The sequence below is a fragment of the Candoia aspera genome, chromosome 17 (genome assembly GCF_035149785.1).
Source record: "Candoia aspera isolate rCanAsp1 chromosome 17, rCanAsp1.hap2, whole genome shotgun sequence".
Lineage (NCBI taxonomy): Eukaryota > Metazoa > Chordata > Lepidosauria > Squamata > Boidae > Candoia > Candoia aspera.
This window is the reverse complement of record NC_086169.1, coordinates 734,470-755,614: the sequence shown is the minus strand read 5'-3', so window position 1 is coordinate 755,614 and position 21,145 is coordinate 734,470. Positions and strand designations below refer to the sequence as shown.

Here is a 21,145-nt window from a genome sequence, read left to right as displayed (position 1 = left end):
GCGCTCGCCGCTCCTTCCCGGCGCGGCCGGACAGGCTCCGACAGGTAGGCGCTCCGGTCGAGTTTCGGGTTGGGGCGGGCGGGGGGACTGGCGGGCGGGCGCCCCCTGGCGGAGCGGAACGCCACGCGCGGGCGGCCGCGGGCTAGAGGCTCGCGCACGCCCGCCCCCTGCCGGAGCGCGGCGGAAGTCCCGACCCACCAAGTTTCTAGTCCTGGGCGGGGAAAAGCGCCTTCCCGCGTGACGCCAACCGCTCGGCCCGACGGGTCCTGAGGGCGACTGCCCACGAGAGGGCAGGTGTATGCTGTTACGGCCGTTCAGGCGAACCCTCCGCACGCGGCTGGCAGGGCAGCCCTGACACCATACGAAGCCATCTGGATTAAACGACAAATGGTTGCGTGTTCGTTCATTACTCAGAAGCCACCAGCTGATGGACGTGCGAAAGGGAGGAGGAGGGCGGCTTCCCTAAGCAGGAGTGTCCGGGACCCGGCCTGGAGAGCGGCTCCCCCGGGATAGCGGCATCGATCCCAGCAGACGGCTTCGGCCCCAGTCCCACCCCACATTTCCTAGGAAAGGACCAGAAGCTTGTTTTTAAAATTAGAAACCCAAGTTCACTCTATTGCAGAGTGGCCACTCTCTTGCAACCTTGGCCACTTGAAGATGGGTGGACTTCAACTCCCAGAATTCCCCAGCCAGCCCCCCCACCCTGGCTGGGCAGGGGCACCATAGAGGAGACCAAGCAGGGGCAGGGCCAGGGTCTGCTCCTGGCACAAGCAGGGTGGTGGTGGTGGCTTTTGACCAGCAGGAGAGGGGCCCACACAGCAGCGGGGAAGAAGGCAGCCACGGGATTTCTAGCTTGCACTGGCAGATACCCGGGGAGACATGCCACCCGTCTCCAAGAGGAACCGAGTCGCACACTGGTGAAAGGGGCAGCCCACCTGGGTCTAGGAAATCCCAACCCTGCCCTGCAGGGCATGGCTGCTTGACCGGACCTGTTCCACACCCATCGAGAGGAAGCAGCGCGGACGGGAGCAGAGCTGGTACCTTCCTCGGCCACCACAAGGGGCGGCTCTCCCAGACAACGCCAAGGCAGGTGGGCAGCAGGTCCAAAAGCCCTCTGGAAGGCCAGGAGTCTTCCAGCCCTCCAGGGTCCTCCTTGCTAAGCACCACAGCCCTGCAGAGCCACCCCAGAGGTTCAGCACCCCCCTCACCTGGGGTTTTGCAAACTTCTACACCCCCCCCCCTTTACCTCCAGCCCACACAGGCACCACCTTGGCACTGAGGGGAGTCACAATCCAACCCACCTGCCGGACCGTAGGAAAGTGGTTTTCTAACCGCAGTGTGTCAGGCACACGCTTCTAAGACTGTCTTCCAGACCACTTGCAGGAAAATACCCCTGCTCTCTTTAAGTTTCCTGACAGTCACCTGGCTGCAGAACCAGGCCACTTCTTCCCACTTTTGTGTGTGGGGTGTGTTGCGGGGGGGTGGGGAGTCCAGAGGTAATTTAAAAAAACAAAAAAAGCCCAGATAAAATAGGCATGGTCCTCCCTCCCCCATCCATGCAGCCGTTTCCCATGTTAATTATCAGCCAATGATCAACATATTCTGTTTTTGTTAAAAATAAAAAAAAGGGGGGGGGAGTTTGTTAAACATTAGATGTGAGAGTGAGAGATACGCACACATGACAAGCTCAGTACAGTGTGAAAAAAAGTTCATATTCAGAAAGGGGAAGACTGGACAAGAAAGGGAAGAAGATGGGAAAACAGACACACAAATTCCCCTGGTCTTGGTATACCGCTGCACTTCAGCGCTGGCCAGCGTGAATTTCAAACTGCGGTGGGCTTTCTTTGGGCCGCAGAGGACCAAATAAACAGTCACATTTTCAGTGAATCAAAGGCTCAACAAAGTGTATCTCTCCCCCCCACGGGTGAGGAATTGCAAAGGGACACCTCCCTGTAAGGGCAGAGCCATGCCTGAAATTCACATTGCAAGCTGCTTCTGCATTCACGTTTCCCAGGAACCAAGGGGGGCGTTCTGCATGGAGGTTGGGGAGACCCTTTTCCACGGTCCCAAAGGCAAGGAAGGGGGGGATTCTGTCTGTAAAGGGACATGGCTCCTGGAGGGGGGGGGGCTTTTCTGCTCAATTCCACTGGGACCAAACCTAGAGGCACACAGAGGGAAAAGGAAGCTGGTTTGGCCGAGGGCAGGCGTGGGAATCTTGGGGTCTGAAGGGCCCTCCCAAGGGGAAGGACACGGAGCATGTCCCAGCCGAAGGGGGTGATGCTCACCAGGGAATTTTCCACAGACTGGCCTGAATTCCTGCAGCAGCACCGGGCAGGGGGGGGGCTCGAAGGCAGCCCCAGCCGAGAAATCATCTGCATGCCAGCTTCACCACCCTTTCCCCATCCCTTGGCATAAACGGTGTAAACACAAAATGGGCAGCAGTTCAAAGGTGCCAGGCTAAACCCCACCGAGAGGGGAAGGGGCCGGGAGACTTCTACGCAAAGCAGGACGCTGTGCCAACGCCCCAGTCCGAGGAAGGCCGGAGCTGTGCTTCAGGCAGGGATGGGCGGGCCCTCCGGCAGCTGAAGCGGGAGGGGAAGGTCCGGCGTGCAACATCCTTGCTGACACCCGGCGTTCAATTGTGCGGGGAGGAAAGAGGGCACAGGTGGGCGGGGGCCTTAATTAGTGACACGAGGAACACACATGTATACACACCCTCTCTCACCATGCATGAGTCTGGAAGGGGGCTGCCCCCCAACCGCACACGGGAAGGGGGAGGAAGAGCCATAAAAACAGAAGGCGCTCAGAAGCAGGTGGCCTTCCCAGCAAAGGCTCCCCTGTTCCCAGTCCATCCTCCCAGAGCCCCCAAAACGCTGGCGGGGCGGCTGGGAAGCCAGCGGAAGAGGACACGAAGAGGGGTAATACTGAAATAAAAAAGGTCCGGAGGGGCAGACCCACCCCCGACGGTTCTGAGGTCCCTTGCGTCCCTTCCTTCCCCGGGAGGCAAATCTCGACAAGGTCCTTCCGCACGATCCTTTGCTCCGTCAGCGTCCCGCGTCCCCACAGTCCAAAGTTCCTCTTGGTTTCGCTTCAGTGGCCGCCCCCCGCCCCCGTTTTCTAAGCCCAGCAGAGGCCCATCCAAAGCGGCGTCCGGTGCATCTTGGACCCTGGGCCGGGAGGAGCAGGAGGAGGAGCAGGGCCGCAGGATGGGGAAGGTTCGGTTCCGGAGGGGGGAGGCCGGCAGGGCCCTCCGTCACATGATGCCGTTGGTCAGGTACTGGAACCCGTCGTACAGCTTGGTGGTGATGGAGCGCATGCTCCCGTCCACCAGCTGCTCGATCAGCACCTGGAGCTGCTCCTCCGTCATGCTCATGTGGAAGCGCTCCTTCAGGTTGCGGATGGTGCTGGAGCCGTGGAAGCAGGGCAGCTGGGAACCTGCCGGGGGAACGGCGGCAGCAGGTCAGCGGCGAGGAGGGGGCCGGCCGCCCCGAAACGGGCCCCTTCCGCAAGGACCCTGGCTGGCTGGCTGGCTTGCCCAGAGCAGGAGGGCGCCCTCCTACCTTGCTGCATGATCTCCACGATCTGCACCACCTTGTCCATGTGCTTGCGGGCGGCGATGAGGCCTTGGAGCATCAGCATCTTGTAGTAGTTGAACATGTCCCCCCCTATGCCGCCCATCACCTGGGAGGAGACAGGAGGGAGAAGCGCGTCGCAATGCAGGAAGACCGGAGGGAAGGGTCTGAGGAGCTCCCAGCGCTTTTAGGAAAAGGGGCCCAGGGACTGTGGATCGAAGGCACCGCGGCCTTCAGAATAAAACATGCCACCGGGAAGCACCGGGGTTTGCCCGCTGAATCCGGCCCCCCCGCGTGTGCCAGGACTACCGTTCCCAACCTCCAGGCACGCTGCTTGGGCCTTCTTGGGCTTGCAGTCCTGACAGACCCAGAGGGGCTATCAGGGCCACACGCTGCCTCCCCACCAGGCTTCTAACCATTCGCTTCTTGCCCGCTGCGCCACTTACGTCAACGAACTCGGTGGTGAGTTTGAAGGCCGAGGTTTCGAAACCCAGATTGCGGGGAGAGCTAGACAGGATAAACCCGAAATCTATGTGGATGATGTGCCCGTACGCATCTAGTAGGATGTTGCCGTTGTGCCTTGAAAGGGGGTAGGGGGGAGAAGAAGAAAAAAGGATCGGGCATTTTGCTTTTTGCAAGATTTCTGTCATCTCCTGGTAGAAGAAGTCCGGTCTCTCCCCTCCCTCTCCTGAGAGTTGTTTTGATTTCTTAGAAATAAATAGATCTCAGACAGGGCGTTCAGTACGAAGGGCCTCCTTCATAAAGGGATTCCAACAGAAGCTCTTACAAGCACGCCGGATCCAGAGGGCCGCCCCCTGCGCCTCACCTGTCTTTCACCTGCAGCAGGTAGCAGACGAGGCAGTAGCCGGCGCAGCTCTGCACGAAGTTGCGCTGGGCCGTCAGGAAGCCCTCGGTGGTGTACTGGCCGTGCTCCTGCAGGAAGAAATCCAGCAGGGAGAGCTGGGACTGCTTCTTCACCTGGTGGATGGAGACGGCGTTGACCACCGGCTCGATCATGCCGCTGTCAGCCGAGATGACCAGGATTTTGTACGGCTTGATCCACAGGGGGACCCGCTCCTGCTCCCAGATGGCCTGGAAGAGAAGAGGGGAGGGGGCGGGCATCGCAACAGAGCCCAACGGAGCCCCCGGCGCAGACAACGGGGAATTGGACGTGTGGCTCTTCCACCCGTGCCTATTCTGAATTCCACAGGCAGGTGGAGGGGATTTGAACCCCCCAGGCCCTCACGTCTGTGGGGAGGCAGCCCCCCCAGCAGCCCCCCCTCCTGCCCACCTGCAGCTGCTTGAGAACCTGGAAAGCGAGCAGCTCCTGCCGGAGGTCGTCCCCGCACTTGACGATCATGGAGAGCAGATGCCAGTTGGGGAGGTGGCCATAGGGGGAGCTCTCTCGGATCCGCCTGGGGAGGGCAGGGCAGAGTTGAGGCTGCGCCGGCCTCCCCTCGCGAGGGCGCTCTTCCGGGGAGCCCTGACGATCCCCCAGCCCTGGTCTTGCCAGCCAAGGAGGCCGGCGGGATGCGGCAGCCACCCTTCCCGCTTTCATTAGCAAACGGAAACGAGGGCCGGCCGTAAGTCTCCTTTCGTGCCCTCGTTCCTGGTCCACTTCTTAAGACTGGAAACTCCCTGGCTTCTGCACAAAGTATTGTTTAAGGACTCCAGGAAGGTGCCTCGGTTCCTCAGTGGACGCTAAAGGAGCCTCCTCCCAAAATCAGGGGTGACAGAGCTGAGGCTCATTGCGCCCACCCACCCCCCGGGCCCCGTCCTCACCTCACTTTTTCCTGCCAGGGCTCCTTCAGGGCGACGGCTGACGGATCCTCAGGGTCCCTCTTGAAGGACGTGGGTGTGTGGGCCAGCTGCTCTGAGAGGCGCCGCCTGCAAGGGGGAGCAAATTTCAGCCACTTCTGCGGGCAGACCAGCCTGCGCATGGCCAGCACCCGCTGGGCCTCTCCCGTCCCAGCTTTCTAATCCTGGCTGCTGCTCAGCTGGCTCAGAGGATGGACGGACGGACGGATGGCCAGACACTGCTTTAAAGTTCTGAATCGCTACCAGGAGAACAGCAGGCATTCAGCTGCGGTGCTTCAAAACCCCTCCTGAAAATCCAGTTACCACGTGCAGCTCCCAGCATAAACACCCTCTTCTTAAAACTGGGCCGGCTAAGCTGTTCTACTCATCTTTTTCTTAGGCGCGTGAGCAGCCTGTAATCCAGGCCACCGCAAAAAGATCTACCAAAGGGGGATAACCCCGTTTGTTTGTTTGTTTTAATGCAATACAGCAGCCTCGCTCCAACTCGCCCACCCTTCCAGGGCAGGAGAGGCGAGGGGCCGTGGCCCCTGTGGCCGAAGGGGAGCGCCCGCCGCCTGCGTGGCCAAGAAGGGGCTGTTCACCTGATATCTCCGGCGGCGATGAAAACCGGCTCCTTGCTCTCCTGGCTGGTGATGCTGTCCACAGAGAACTGCGAGATGTTGTCGCAGCTGCTGGTGTGCATCTCGGGGAGCTGGAGGGGAAAGGGGGGCCAGTGGAAGGAGGCCGTGAGGGCCGAAGGCTGCAAATAGCTCGGCCCCCAACGCTCCTCCTAGACATCCTCGGCACCTTCTTCTTCAACACCGGCTCCGGGAAAGGCTCACCTCCACCTGCAGCTCCCCGATGTCGTCCACGGACCAGGCCTCGTCATCGTTGTCGTAGTTGGGCACAGTGGTGAAGCTGCTGGCGCGCTGCTCGTACGTGATGCCACACTCGGGGAGGTTCTCTACTGAGCGTGTGCTGCGGATCCGGTTCTCTGGGATCCGGGCCGGGACATTGGTGGTGTCGAAGTTTTCGCATTCAAGTACTTCCACGTAGATCAGGTAGGGAGCCTGTGCAGGGGAGGAGGAGAGATGGGAGATGCAGTGGGGCTCCTTGGCGGATGCTCTGCCACTCCTGGATCTCACATTACACAGGAGCAAGGTGCCCTGGTCTAGGTGTCTCCTTTGGGGGAATCTAGTGGGGATTATGGCCTGGAGACAACCCTTTGGCAGAGGTTGAAGGACATGGGGAGGGAGGAAGTTTGACCCGGATCTGCAGGTGCCAAGAACAAAACAGCACTGGAAAGAGACTCCCCTGGAAAGCAGGTGCAGGTTCTGGGATGCCCCAGGTAATCCCTGAAGCCCCCCCCCCGAACAAACCGGCCCCCGTGGCTCCCCCAGACCCTGCCCTCCCCCTCAGCGGCTCTGTCCGCCCCGCCTCACCTTGTCCTTGGAGTTGAGGACCACTGCCTGGGTGTGGGGGACTCGCACCACATGGTGGTCAAACCCGGCTGTGGGGAGCCAGACCCGGGCGGGCAGCTTGTGGTTCAGCAGGGAGAGCTCTGAGATCAGCCGCTGGGTCTTCTGCTCTTTGGTTGGCAGCGTTGCCAGCCGCCTCCCAATGGCCATCAGCGACTTGATGAACTCTCGCTCGGGGGCAAGCCGGACGGGCTGCGTGGGGGGGGCGGGGGGGACCGGCGTTCGAGGGAGGGGAGGAAGACAAGAGAGAAGGTGAAGCCCCTCGCAGGTGGGGGACATCCTACCTGGCGGTCTCCCAGCCTAGGCCTGGGGCCGTCAGACGCTTTAGCTGGATTTTCTTTGCAGAGGGGGGCCTGTTCTGATGAAGCCCCCAGCACTGGGATAGAAGGAAGCTTAGCCCCCTCTCCAGGCGCTCCAGACATGCTGCAGGAGCCAACAGGTGGGGCCAAACGGGAGACATGTGGCCTGCTGCTGAAACCCGGTGTCTCCAGCTGCACCCGTGGGGGGAGGTGGAGTGGCAGCTCCACGCCTTGGCAGCGCACTCCGATCTGAACCGCTCTCCCTGCCAGAAGCCCAGACTCGATGGCGGGCTTGTGTGTCTAGCCTCGCTCTGCCCCAAGCAGGAGAGAAGGCTAAAAAGGATTTGATTTCCTGTTTACCCCTGCTAAAGGCCAGGCCGGCCCTCGTGCGCCAGACGTCCTTGATTCCCAAAACGCCCCTGCAGGATGGAAAAAGGAGGCTCGTCTCCAGTCCTGCACGCCGGAGAGGATTCGCTCCATCGGTCCATCCGTTTGTCTTGCCCACCTTCCCCCCCCTCCACACCAAGGGAGGGGGCCGGGTGGGCGACCACTTACGTGCACTAGCTCATCATTCTTCCTAGCACCAGCTATCCAAGGGCACAAATCCAATTAAGCAGTGATGCCAACAGAGAGGGGCATGCGCTGGGGTGGGGGGGAGAGAATTCCCAACTGTGTGCAGCCTCCAAGCCCCGAAAGGGACGTGCCCTCCTTGAGCCCTAAGCCAATTTGGGCCCCAAGGAACAGAAAGGAAAGGCGAGTTTGGGGTCCTGCTTCAGACCCTGTGCCCACCCTGTCCAGCTTCCCACAGCCAGGCCAGCTGGGGGCAGCACTGACAGTGGGAAAGCCCACTCAGCCCAGGGCCAGGCGCCCAGGAGGAGAACTCTTGGCTTCAACCCCCTGGTGGCTGAAGGCTGGGTTCCAGCCTCAAGCATGTGCCCAGCGCCCCAGCCGAGCCACCTTGCAAATTCCCGGGTACCACCTGTGTGGCATCTCCAGCGGAGCCCTCGGCGGATGATGGAGAAGCCCTGCTTTCGGGACAGACCAGGCCGTGGTCAGGTGGACTAAATTGCCGGCTTGGCTACTACGTTCCTCCCTCCTGACCACATGGAGCTCAGGGTAAGGATGTGGGAATGAGGGTGGACGAGGCAGCAAAGAAGGGGGGGCAATGAAGGCTAGGGTGCTAAGGAGTGGTACTCAGCACCCCCCCGAGAGTCAGGGTAGCTCTCCTGCTTCCCCCATCCTCATAAAACATCCGCCTCGATCCAATGACCAAGGACACAGCATCAATCTCACATCTTCTCCCACCCTGGAAAGAAGTTAGGAATCCATGAGATGGGAATGAAATTTGCACTGAAGGAGAGGCTGCTGATCGGGGCGGGGTGGCGTTGAAAACCCTCGCCAAGCCCCCAGCGACTTTCGCCCCATTTACCAGTCTCGTCGTCCTACCCATTTCACACAGCGGGGGGAAGTACAACTTTGCAGAAGGCGGGGGGGGGGGGAATCCGGGGCATGATTGGCGAGAGCAAAATTTCAGCAGAAAGAGAAAACTGATTTTTAATTTTAGGCAGGGAAGGAACCGCTGAAAATTTGTACCAAACCCAGGACATGCTAAATCAAAACCAATGCCAGGTACCCAAGAACAGCATTTCCTCTTTTTTTCGGTAAGTGGACGAGGCTACCCGTTTGCCTTCTGCCGTCTCCAAGGCAGGTGGCTGGTGGAAACGGCCCAAACAGAGAACATTCGGCTGCTTTCAAGATTTCGCAGCACAACTGAGCTTGTAAAATCTGCTCCGCTTCCAGCAGCTCAAGGGTGGAGCGAATGCTACGAAGCAGTCCCTGAACTTCCTTGTTTTTCCTTTCTCTCTCCCCCCCGCTTTTTATCGAGACTATTGCAAAACTCTGCACAAAGAGTGCTTCTCCACACAGTACACAGTGCACACAAAATGAAAACAAAAGGTTTGAACCTGGGAAAATGGAGCTGGATCGTTCTCCATGCGTTGATTTCCATAATTCAGACACCAGCCCTGGACTAGGAAGTGCGAAGTGGAAATAACCAGGGTTTTGTATTACACAAAACTGCTTTTCTATCAGCTGGGGGGAAGGGGGGGCAAGGTATGGTAGCGCAGCAATGTCCAAATCAAGAGACCACTGTGGAACAGCCAGGCTCTGCTGGGGAAACTGAGGGGGGCCAGCAGGTCAGGAACTGGTGGCCCCACCTTGTAACAGTTGCCCAGATTGCCCCCGTGCTACGAGGCCTAATTCAAAGTGTCTTCTTCCCTGGCATGTGCTGGGGGGTATCCCCCCACCCCTCAAACTTATGGGGGGGTTGGGCGGTTGAAAAGCAGCTGACATGTTTTGGGAGAAAGCAGCAGCTGCGTGCCATGCAGGACTTTGCAGCTCCCAAGAGCTGGGCATGCAAGTGATGGCGGCATGTTTTTGTTTTGTGGGGGGGGAGACAGGGGAGGCACGGAAGTGAAGAAGTCGCTCTGCCCGAGGGCCAGCCCCAAACAGCTCCTGGCAGTGCGGGGGTGGAGAGGAAAGGCAAGGGCGGCAATCTGCCCCGCTGGCTGGTGTGATGCGGTGCCAACCTGGCCGGCGCGGTGAAGTAGCACAGCGGCTGAGGATCACGAGAGAGAGGAAATGCTGCTGTGGGGCGGGGTGGGGGGGAAGAAATCACCAGGGGGAGGGAAGAATAAACGGAAGAGGCAGGCAGCCCAGTTTCTGGGGGCAGAAGGGGGAGGGGGCACTTACGGAACAAAATGATCTATCGAGATCATCGGAGCTCGATGACAGTTCCTGGGAAACGGAGGAGAGGGAGGGAGGCGGGGGGATTTATTTTCAGGGCGGGGGGAGGGAGGAAAGTGAGGAGAGAAAAGGCAAGAGTTTAAAAACAGCTCTTCGTACCTACTCCCCGTCCTGCCCCCCCGCTCCCCCAAGGAAATGGGGACCACACTCTGGGAATTTGGGGCCTGCCAGGGAAGGGCAGCCTCTCTGAGGCCATCGCTCCTTAATCGGTAACGTCCACAGGTAGGCTGCCCCTGAGCAGGGAAGCTCCACGCAGCTGTCGGAGCCTTCTTTTCGCAGGGTTTTCAAGTTAGGGGTCCCTCTCCAAATTCCATGGCCCTCCCTTCAGGGGCAGGGGAGAAGCAAGGGGCTTGGGAGTAATGGGGCGGAAGTGGCAGATGGATGCGGGGCCAAATGAGGTGCCTGCTGCAAACGGGAGGATGGTGCCAACCTCACTGCAAAATGCCAGAAGGGTGAAGGATTGTGTGCCCTGCCTGCAGCTGGCTTTGGCAGAGTTGACCTGGGAATCTTTGGATGGGAGACCACAAGGAAATCTCGGGGGGCAGGCAAGAATGGAAATAACAGATCAGCACCCAGTGGCCAGCAGGGAGGCTCACCTCCCCACCTCACCCCCGTTCTCTCAGCCTCATCCGCCTCGCAGGGCTGTTGGGAGAGAGTCAAGGGGAAAGCAGCAGCAGGCGCAGGGCCCCCACCCAGCCGCTGCAAAGCAGCATCCAAACTAAACAGGAGGCTCTAAAACACGGCTCCCACCACCCCGCGGCCTTTGCAGGTAGTGCCACCTTTGCTACAGGTGGCCCATCCCTGCCCAGCAAAGCCACGGGCTGCGCCAGGAAGTGGAGGAACGCCAGGCAGACCTCAGCGGACTCTGCTCTTGCCGCCCCTCCCTCCCCCCCTGCTGGTTCCTGCAGGCCCCCCCGCCCTCCCCTCCATCCGGCAAAGGGGCGACGGGCCTTGCAGAAAGCCGGTGGCGACTTGTGACACTTCCTTAAAAGTGCCACGTTTTCAGTTGAGCCGCGACCACAGATGAGGAAAGCAAGTGCCCCAAAACAGCCCGGCTGGGTCCTGCCCCGCACTGGGTCACTCCCAGGGGTTAGGCAGATGCCCCCAGGGGAGCCCGCCAACAGGGCCGGTGGGAGTTTCCCCTCCCTCACTGCAGACTGACCCCAACCCCGAGGCACGAGTAGGTTGCACCGACGGACCCGCTCCACGTTTCAGTGCACCGTTAACGATGCAACGTTCAAAATGAAAAATGCTTTGGAAGAAAGGGAGGGAGGGAGGAACAGGCTAACATTCACCAAATCCTGCATCTTATTATTTTTTTTTATTTTTAATTATTTTTAACGACCAACTCCCACAAAAATCACTTAGCAGTGAAACAGACTTCCTTGATCTAGACGGGCTGGATTCCAACCCCCACCATCCCCAGTTGGCTAAGGAGGATAGGGCTTCTAGGGTAAGAGTTAGGATGGAGTGTCCAGGATCAGGGAAGGTGGGCTAAGAACGACTCTCTCTGCCTAAAAGCAAAGCGAAGGACAGAAACTCCGCAGCCGGGGACACAGGGCTCCCGACAGGCGCACCCCGATCACCCTGGGCGACTCGGCAGCCTCCAGGCAGCCTCCAGAATGGCACTAGCGCCAACGGTTTCAACCTCAGGCCACCAAAGCAGCCACTTGGATGAGGCAGGATCTCCACGGTGGCGTTTAATTAAATTGTTTTCGTGAGGCTGGCTGAGCCATCGTGCGGAGGAAGACAGGATATAAACCTAGGACTAAAACAGGAAGGGAAAGGATGGCAGGCTGGGCTTTGAAATCCTGGTTCTGGGGCACCCCAGAAGGCGGTTTCCCATCAGGGCTTGAAAATCATCATCATCACCATCATCCACGCTTGAAACACGCTTGCCGAGCTGAGCAAACCAGAATTAGTTTACAGTGAGCACTTGGGGAGCCCAAATCTCAGGGAAGGGGAAATCTGCCTTCAGCAGCCCAGAAATAAAAGGGAAGGAGCTGGGGGGCCGGGAGGGGCAGTCCGAGGGGGCCCAGTGACTTCGCCCTCCTGGGAATCGGGAGCTTTTCACGACACCCCTGGCAAGCTCGCGGGGGAGGAACGGCCAACGGCCGCCCCCTCAACCAAGAACGCTGGGAGGCCACCCTGGTTTGGCTCGGCAAGCGGGACGGCCTTCGTTTCGAGGGCCCCCACGTTGGGCCCAATCGTGCACTCGAGGGAGGTTCGGCAGAACCAGGGCCGGGCAAGCTGGGCAACCAACCGCTCCACGTGGAAACGTGGCCAAGGTACCAAGGGGGCAGACAGCGCTGGCATTCTCGGTGCCGCCCAAAAGACCCAAACCCTGAACCAAGTGGGAGACCGCAGAGGGCACGCGGCCAGCTCCCAACAGGCCTGCCCACTGGGCTGGCAGCCGTCAAGGGCCGTGGGCAGCTCTGCCCTTGCCCCCTGCCTTCACCCCGCTCAGCCTTTTGGCAGCAGCCTTGCCTTCAAGTCGAGCCCCGGGGCAGGTGCCAGGCCTGCCCTTATGAGGCTGGTCTCTCGTCCCATCCCTTGGGGCAGATTATCCTAGAGTCCCCAAGCCAAACAGGAAACGGCTGTGGTGAGGGTGACACTCCTCCACCCCGCTGTGCCCGCCACAGCTCACTCTGACTCAGCTTCCGCAATACCCTGAGCCTCCCGCTGCCAACCCTGCCAATAAAACGTCTCCTGGGTGCTTGGCTTCAAGGCCAGACCGGCAGCACATTAGCTGCCAAAGGTTACCTGCTGGGTGTGAACGGGGTGGGGAGACTCACTTGGTGCATTTTTGTATCTGGTGGTGAAAAAGAATCTGGTTTCCAGTCAGGGACACAGGGCAGCGTCTCCCGGCGCTTGGTTTTCACGTGGGGGCCGGGGGATGCCCTCCCACAAAAGGGGGCAGCTGGGCACAAAGGACAAAAACAACCTTGGAGAGGATTTTGAGGCATCATTTAAACGAAACAAGCATTCATAGGATGTGTCTGCAGCCTGGCTTTTAATCCCTCCCCCCTCAGCTGCACCCCGCGAGCAACTTTCGGAGGCCTGAGGCACGGGACAGCTGCAGGACTGCCTACATGACTCTCCCTGCAGATCTTGGCACAGCCTGGCCTCCGCCAATCGGACCCCCTTTGGACTCTCTTGGACTGCCACCCTGTGCAATGCAGGGGGTGGGGTTTAGCTGCCTGGACAGCAGCAGGCGGGCAGCCTCACCAGGCCCTGGGATGGGGCCGCCGAGACCGTCTGGACTCAGTGGAGCTGGGCGTCAAGCATAAGCCGGCGCGCCAGTTCCCAGTTGGCACCCAGAGGCCTCCCAGCACCCGGCTCTCTATCAGCCCATTGTTCTTGGGCCAACAATGAAGTGGCTGGGAGTTCAACAGGGAGGGCCCTGGGGGCCAAGTGAGAGTCAGCTGAAGCCCAGCCTGCTCTGCAGCAGGTGCAGCTCCCAACCGCTCCAGCGCGACTGGGTTCTCTGGCCTTGGGAGAGGGAAGAAGGGGTGCCAGGTATCTCCCTGCCTGGCATTCAGCAGCAAAGCCTGCCCTGCCCTGCTTGTCTCAGCCTAGCCTGCCTCACAGGATCGTTGTGAGGAACAGGCGGGACAGGAGGGCTGTTTATCAGAAGTGGAGAGGGACAACCATTTTCTATTTTTTGGTCCCCAGAAACCAGCTTGCAGTGTGAGATTATCCTTGAGGATGGCCAACTCAGCAGACAGCTGGGGAAGCCCTGGAGTGCTGGGGACTTTCCGGAAAGGCCGCCCCCACTTGCTCAGCCCCGCCGAGGAATCCTGAGATGGCAGCGGAGACGTTTACCCCTGGCGTCGTAAAATATCCACCTGCGATCCAGTGGCCCTGAAATTCCACCCAGTGCTTCTTCCCCAGCCCTTTCTCAAGAACGCAAAGGGGGTCCGAGAAAGCAGGGCCCAGAGGTGGGGTGAACCCTCCAGGAGCCCAGAGAACACCCAAACGGTCCTGGGGCACTGGCCCCTCCCCAGCTTTTCCCTTCAGAAACATGTTTTTCACCCCACTTTCTGGCAGGACTCGCAAGTAGCTCCTAAAGTTATCAAGGGACGGGATTTCCCCTTTCAGCCTTGAACAGCAGCAAGAAAGCGTGTCGCATTGCGGCGTGGGATGTGGACTGTAGACACAGCGGAAGACAGAAAAGAGGGACCCACAACCCTTCCCTCCGACGGGGCCACGCATGCCCTTCCCCACAGAGCCGAGCCCAAAGAACGATCTGTCCTCAGGACGAGCCGGGTCCTGCCGGAGCGACAGAGGCAAGAAACCAGAGGGAGCTCACAAACACACAAGTGTGTGTTCGTACAGCCACCCGTGCACGCTCCCTGCTTGGCCCACCCCGGCAACGCGCAGCCGCTGTGGCTGCATTCCCGCCGCAGCAGGGCCCCCTCCGCGCCCGGTTACCTCGTCCTCGCTCTCCACTTTGGGGTTGCTGGCGGTGCGCTTCAGGGTGCTCCCCAGGCTGACGCTGGCGGTGGCATCAGACTTGGACCGCTGGTGAGTCCTCTTGGAGGGGGACAGCCCGGCCTCGGGGGCCGGGCTCAGCGGGGGCAGCTCCCTCCTCCGGGGGGCTGGCTTGAGCTCGTCGGACAGGATGAGCTTCCGCAGCTTGGTCCCGCGGGAGTGGCGCTGGGTGGAGATGTGCATGTCCGAGGAGTAGGCGCCCAGCAGCAGGGCGCACTGCAGGGAGAAGTCGATGCTCTGCCGGCAGCGGTGCACAATGTAGGGCTTGATGGCGTCCCCCACGTCCTCGTCCATGTGGATGTACATGTTGAGCAGCTGCGGCAGGTAGAAGTCCACGTCCTCGTTGCGGAAGCAGAAGAGCCGGTTCCCGATGTAGGCCTGCACGCCGGGCTCCTTGGAGTTGTGCAGGTAGGAGATGGCCATGGAGATGTCAAAGAGCTTCGACTCGAAGAGGCGCAGCAGCCAGGACTGCTTGGCCGAGTTGTTCCTCTGGCGCCGCCGCACGCCCTTCACCGAGTTGGGGGGCGGCTCGTCCTCCTCCCAGATCTTGCCTGGCGGGTCGTCCAGGCACTTGATCTCACAGCACTCGCCGTTCAGCCCCGCCGGGCCCAGCCGCCGGGCCCCGCCCGTGCGGTCCTGTGCGCGGAGGGGCCCCTCCGGCGCGGCGCAGTGCATCAGCTTGACCTTCTCCAGCACCTCCCGGCAGGCCTTCTGGGCCACCTCGGCGTCAATCACGGCCAGCTCGCCCACGCCTTCCGTGATGACCCCCAGGGCCGCGGCCGCCCCGCCGTCCCCCTGGGGGGGCATCGGGGCCGACGTCTCTGCCGGCGCTCCCTCTCGTGGCGGTGGCGGTGGGTCTGCGGCAGAGCGACTCATATCCAAGGCAGGTCTGTCCTCTTTCAAAGCTGGAAAGAGGAGAGAGGCGGCTTGAAAAAAAAGCAAAGCCTGCTACCGCCACCCACCTTCGGCTGCGATTACCATCTTTCTTGATTTCTCAAGAAATCCAGACAGAAGGTCAGGGACTGCGTTGGGGTGCTGACCTTGTAACTTCACATCGACCGTTTCTCAACCAAGAAAGAAAGAAAGAGAGAGAGAGAGAGAAAGAGGGAAAGAGAATAGAATACGGGAGAGAGGATGGCAAAACTCTTCTGCTGGGTTACCTGGAAAATTTTTTAACTCCCCCTAGGTGACCAGTTCATCCCAAGAGTGCTCTGAAGCAAATTCACCTTCACTTTGTAAATAGAGACTAACAAAAATCTGAACCTGAAAAGCAGCCAGGTTGCGACACAGACTCAGCTCCTCCATGGCTTAGTGGAGCCTGGAAACACCCCAGTGCAGATGCTGCCTTTGGGCCAGAGCTGAATGGGGTCGTCCAGAGGAGCCCCCCAGGAGGAATCATCAGCCTGATCCCCCTCGCAGCCTCCGGTACGAACTCTGTGCATGGCCTGGGCACTTACCCGAGCTCCTGAGAATCCTGAAAGAGAACCAAGGGCAAAACCACATCACCACTTCCTTTTCCTCCCAACTTGCTCCAAATTAGAAGGCAGAAAAGACCGTGCTCTAGTGCACCTTTTTTCTGAAAGCTAGAGAGCCGTCCGTCTCGGCACGCAGCACCATCCGCAGACAGACAGCCCTCCACCAATTAGCACCCACGGTGCTCCTTGACGAGACCAGTTTAGCCAGGAATAAGAATCCAGGGGCTGAGAACCATCACCCTTTGCTGCGATCATCTCGTGGGTCAGTAACTGAAGGAAGCAGGAAGAAGAAAGAAACTGTGGGTACAATGGCAGGGAGGCGATTACAAAGGGTGGAATTTGGCAGGACTTTAATGAGGAGAAGGAAAGGGTTCTCCAAGGCCCGTCATGGGTGGGAGAAGAGGCAAGGCCTCAACTGCCCAGGACTCTGCCGAGAACGCGCAGGGATCTTCGCCCAAGCTTGGTCTTCCTGCTGGAAGAATGGAGAATCACAAAGATCCTCAAGGAGCAGGGGGCCGGGCTCTGTATTTAAAGAAGAGGGCAGACCTATGCTTCAAGGGAGCCAAGCTAATCACTTAAAATAGACGCCACGTTAAAGTGGTTAAAACATCATCCACCGAGGGCTGTCAGACACGGCCTAATCTGGACGTGGCCAAGCGCCCAAATTGGGCCAATCTGGTTCGTACGCTCCACCAAGGTACAGGTGACATACAGAAGAAAGCCAGATGAACCAAGCTTGGATCAAACAAAGCACACTCCGGTGTAGCCCATCTCAGACTCACATTCAGCTTTCAGAGCCCCTTCAACAGAGGAGCAGGACGGCTCCTGCCCTGGGATTAAGCTCAGCCCCACACGCCGGCGCTGAATCCTGCTCTTTCCTGAAAGGAGAGCCTTCTGCCAAGAATGATTTATGGCCCGGGAAGCACGGGCTGGCCGATCACAAGGTCTGGAATTAAAGGCCTCCCCGCTAATGGCAGGGCAAAGTTGAGTCCACCAGAAACACTGCACGTGGCTTATCCGCTTCTACGGAAGCGGGGCGAGCAAGACACGGAGCCACGCTTCTCTCTAGCAATTTTGCCTCTTGGGTTCGCACCGCAGACACGCACCAAATAAAATAAAGGGGGGATGCGGGGCTGGTTTTTTTAGTGGGGAAAATCCATTCACTCAAGTGGAGAACTTTCTCACGTTTCCAGACGTGCAGCCTTGCCCCCGAGACCAGCCCACCAACTGCAGTCCTTTCTGATCGATTGGAGTCCATTTGCTCCCAAAAACAAGAGGCGCAGGGGCGTCTTTTCCAACGGAGAGTGTCTTCGGGCCTCCTTGCAACTGGGGGGGGGCTCCATCCCTCCCCCAGGGCACACTCACCCAACAGAGCTGAAGGGGAGGCCTGGGAAACCCACGCAGCTCCACTGTAAAGCAAAGCCACCATCCGGGTGGGACGAGCTGAACCACAGGGCGTTCGCCGAGCTCAAGCAGAGGCTGGCTCGATCCTGCCATGACGTCTGCCCACAGGCCGTTGGTTCCCTCCACACTACTCTCAGGTAGAGTGCCTCCAAAGAGGGAGGTTCAGTGCCACTGCCATGATCAGTAAAAGTTTCACGTACCTCTGCAACGCTTTTTTTTTTTTAAAAGAAAAAGCTGCTTTAACTAGCAAGACTTCTACAGCAAGGATGTCCATTACACGTTGCAGGGGAAAGCCAGCCTCGTAAGCCTGCACGGGCGCCCCCCCGGATCGGCTGCAGGCATCTGGTTCCCATTAGGCGGCCTGCCTCTTCCCCGCGCTCAGCACTTTACAGATGTAACGTACGCCCTTTCTTCCCCCCAAGAGCGAACATGCAGCAAACATCAAGCTGCGTGCACACAGCAAAACCATTACCGAGGCTGGATGCCCCACTTCTAACCCCTCATTTCAAGGGCTAGTTGGGGACGGGGGGGGTTGGGCGGGAGGGCGACGATCGGGGTCAGAGAAAGATGCCGGCACAACCCCAGACTAGCAATCCAGTTGAGGGAACAAAGCAAAACACACCCATTTTTTCTTTTAAGAACAAACAGCTGCTTTGAAAAGCGGAGGCCTCTTTCCGTTCAGCCCAAGGTGCTCAAGAGGCACCAGAAACAGCTGCTGCGTTTAGCCCACATTCTCACTCAGACCAGCTGCTCTTCTTCAATGCTCAAGCTGAACCTTTCTTCCACCGGTCATACTTACGCTGTGCATCCACCTCAAGGTTACAGCCCTCCTTTTTTGCATCTCTCCTCTTCCTTCTGGTTTCCTACCCCACCCCTTGGCTGCTGCCACCTCCCCCCGAATAAGCAACTCAAAAGAGAGGGTGCCACTACGAAGAAGGCCCCGCGCCAGCAGACTCAGCTAGGACTCAGGGCAGAAGACGGTGCTCTCCACAGGCAGCCCTAAAGCATGGAATCAGCTTCCAGAATCCCCACCCCACAGAGCTGGGCAAGATGGCCCAAGGCCAGGTCCCTGTCCAGCAGGACGTCTATCCCATCCAACTCCTCCCCATGGATCTTCTGGACCAGCTCCAGATGTGGCCAAGGTCAGACGGCTGCTTGGAATCTGAACTCACCCAGCAGGATACGCACTACATCACTTCGCCCATTTCAAGGAGGGATCCAAGGAACCTCTGCACGCACGCTCTCCTCTGGGGAGGCAGCTCAGCCCTCGGCAAGGCAAGGCCACTTGGAAGGAAGAGGGAAGGACCTAGCTTCGTCTTCTTCCTCGGGCACACCGAGGCAGGTCCAAACAGGATCCTGCCATTGCTGAGTCACGCAGGGATGGATTCTCCCATGGCCCCAGCCAGCTGATGCGTCACACAGAGACACGAGCTCAGAAAACTGCTTGGCTGTGTACCCCACAGGTGGGGGCCTTTTCCTCTGAACCCCACCCCACCTGCCAGAAACAGCAAGCAGCGCTGGTCCATTGCAGACGGACAATATGCAACAGCTGGATCCACCCCCACGCTTAGCCCTAACGCAGGCTCTTTGATTTCGGCTGGGCATGTTGTGTGAACGCAGCTGCTGCGGCTTGCAAACCACAATTCATGGACATGAACCCAGCTGGGTTGCTGAACAAAGCCCAGTGAAATGGTGACGTGCGATCCAGGCCAAAGCGGGCTTTCAAAAGTGAAGCGTGGAGATTCCTGCTGGCTGGGAGTGCATCCCTGCATTTGTTAGCTGTCGCTGTGGGGGGGGGAACTGAAAGAGGCAGCCCCACTTTAAACTTAATTAACCAATTAAGGAGAACCCTTCTTTGAAAGGCCAGGGGTCAAGCATGATGAACTGGCTGCATCCGAGAGAGAGCTCAGCCGGCCATCCCCTTTAAAAACCATCTTTCATCACTTGCCTGTTTCATTTCTATCTTCTCGGCCCCGTTCCCCGGTTCAGATGCGCTTCCACAGCAGTAGTTGAGTTGGCCATCTTTAGAGAAGGGCACGCAAAGGGATTCGGCAGGATGACTCTTCACAGCTGTTGGGGAGAGGAGGAGGAGGAGGAGGAGGAAGACTCATCGGGAGAAAACCCGGGGTCTCCAGTGGTGGCCGGCTGCATGGAGCTCAGCCATTCAGCATCGCCCCCCCGTCCTTGGCAAGAGCCCAGCCGCCTGTAACTCGATATCCCCCTCGAAAAACAGAAACCCTGGAAGAACATTCAGCTCATGCAACCTTGCAAGGAATCCCTCCTTTCTGTTGTGGAAGGAGAGGGAAAATGCTCCCATTCGGAAGGGCAGCTAGCCTGCCTTAAAGAGCAAAAGCAGAGTTGGCACACACATGCGGAACTCGATTCCACGGTTCAAGCTGAAACACTGAGTCGCACGGGGGCAGGCAGCAAACGTGACAAACGCAATGCCAGCTTGCTTTGGAGGGAGATGGAGTTGGGGATCCCCTTCAGTTCTAGCCCTCCCATCACCTCAGAAACTAGTTCCTTGCACCTGTTTTACCAGGCAGCATCAGGCAGGCTGTCCCCACCCCGGAGGTGAATTTGCATCTTCCTGTCTTTACAAAAACAAGAATATAATTAAGGAAGCTTTTAACTCCCTCTCCGAACTTGCTTTTGGGCAACTCAGAGCAGGGAAAAAGACTCCGACGCCCAGAGGACGTCCTGGCATTAAAGTAAAACGCTGGCAGAAAAGACGACTGGGAAGTGCAGGGCCCAGCAGTGGGGTGTACAGAGCGCCCCCCCTCAAAATAGCTGTTTAACATTACCCCGGCTGTCCCCCCAACTGTCTCCCAGCTGGGCAGAGGCGGCTGCCGAGAAAAGGGCCCCGTTTGTCCAGTGTCCGCCGGCTGGTCACCTGAGTGCCACTCTGAGCGCCCTAGGTAACCAAGGAAGTGGCCGACGTGCATGCCGGCTGGGCCACCCGGGCTCATGCTGGGGATCGGACCAGCCGCCCAGCCGCCTCGACTCCGGGCAGGAAGAGGCTCCTTCCGCCGGGCAGGAATTGCAACACCGACCTTGCAGAAAGCGCGCAACGTTTGCAACCTCCCCCACTCGCAACCGGGCCCCCGGGGGGATCCAAAGGGGGGGCAGCACCACCCAAAGGGATCGGCAGGGAGGGAGGGGCCATGGGGGCCACGACTCTGGGGGAGACCTTGGAGGAAGTCCCTGCAGGAGGAACCGGGCGAGGGGGGCCAAAGGCTTCCAGGCCAACGGCGGAGAACCCGCAGGGGGATGAAGGGGCGCGGGGGGCAGGGGGCGCCCGGGGCCTTTGCAGAGGGAGGGGCGAGGGGGCTGGGGCGGATCTGGAGGGGCGGCCGCCTGCAACGGGTTGGGTATCCGCTCCAGCTGCCCCCCCAGCCCGTCCGCCTACCTTGCAAGGTGCTCGGGAGGAGAGAGAAGGGGAGGGGGCCCCCATAAAGGGGGCAGCTGCAGCCGGGGTGGAGGGGACCAAGGGCCGCGCTCGCAGCAGGGACAGGGGGGCCCCTCGAGCTGGCTTCCCCAGTGGGACTACACCCCCCACCATCCCCTGCCCACGATCCCCCCTGCAGGGGAGGGGCCTCCGCCCCCACGGCCCGAGGGGCGACTCCAACCCCCCCCACTTCCCCGGAGCCAGAGGACTAGGGCCCCCGCGGGCGGACCCCAGAGCCCATCGCCCCCCGCCGCCCCAGAGGCCCGCCCCGCCGCACTCACCGCGCCGCCGCCGCCGCCGCCACTGCCGGGCCCAGCCGGGGCTGCCCGCGCGCCGCCTGAGGGTCCTCGCGCCTGCGGGCCGGGGAGCGGGG

At 59.6% G+C, this 21,145-nt stretch overlaps 1 protein-coding gene across 5 annotated transcripts; it reads right to left on the bottom strand.

Annotated features, from left to right (window-relative positions):
• Nucleotides 1-1,691: 1,691 nt before the first annotated feature.
• On the bottom strand, nucleotides 1,692-21,073 carry PI4KB (phosphatidylinositol 4-kinase beta). 5 transcript variants are annotated; one of them, XM_063317149.1, is made up of 13 exons: nucleotides 21,054-21,073; nucleotides 19,273-19,394; nucleotides 14,386-15,350; nucleotides 9,898-9,942; nucleotides 6,812-7,039; nucleotides 6,212-6,439; nucleotides 5,972-6,081; nucleotides 5,355-5,459; nucleotides 4,864-4,987; nucleotides 4,399-4,664; nucleotides 4,019-4,151; nucleotides 3,561-3,681; nucleotides 1,692-3,435 (listed from the first exon to the last, which is right to left on the bottom strand). In XM_063317149.1, the coding sequence occupies exons 3-13, from the start codon at nucleotides 15,319-15,321 to the stop codon at nucleotides 3,254-3,256; spliced, it is 2,478 nt and encodes an 825-aa protein (XP_063173219.1). In that variant the 5' UTR covers nucleotides 15,322-15,350; nucleotides 19,273-19,394; nucleotides 21,054-21,073; the 3' UTR covers nucleotides 1,692-3,253. The 5 variants fall into 5 exon arrangements, with proteins under 5 accessions (XP_063173219.1, XP_063173220.1, XP_063173216.1 ...); XM_063317150.1 differs by lacking the exons at nucleotides 19,273-19,394; nucleotides 21,054-21,073 and adding an exon at nucleotides 17,286-17,559 and having other exon boundaries at nucleotides 4,399-4,550; XM_063317146.1 differs by lacking the exons at nucleotides 19,273-19,394; nucleotides 21,054-21,073 and adding an exon at nucleotides 17,286-17,558.
• Nucleotides 21,074-21,145: the final 72 nt, after the last annotated feature.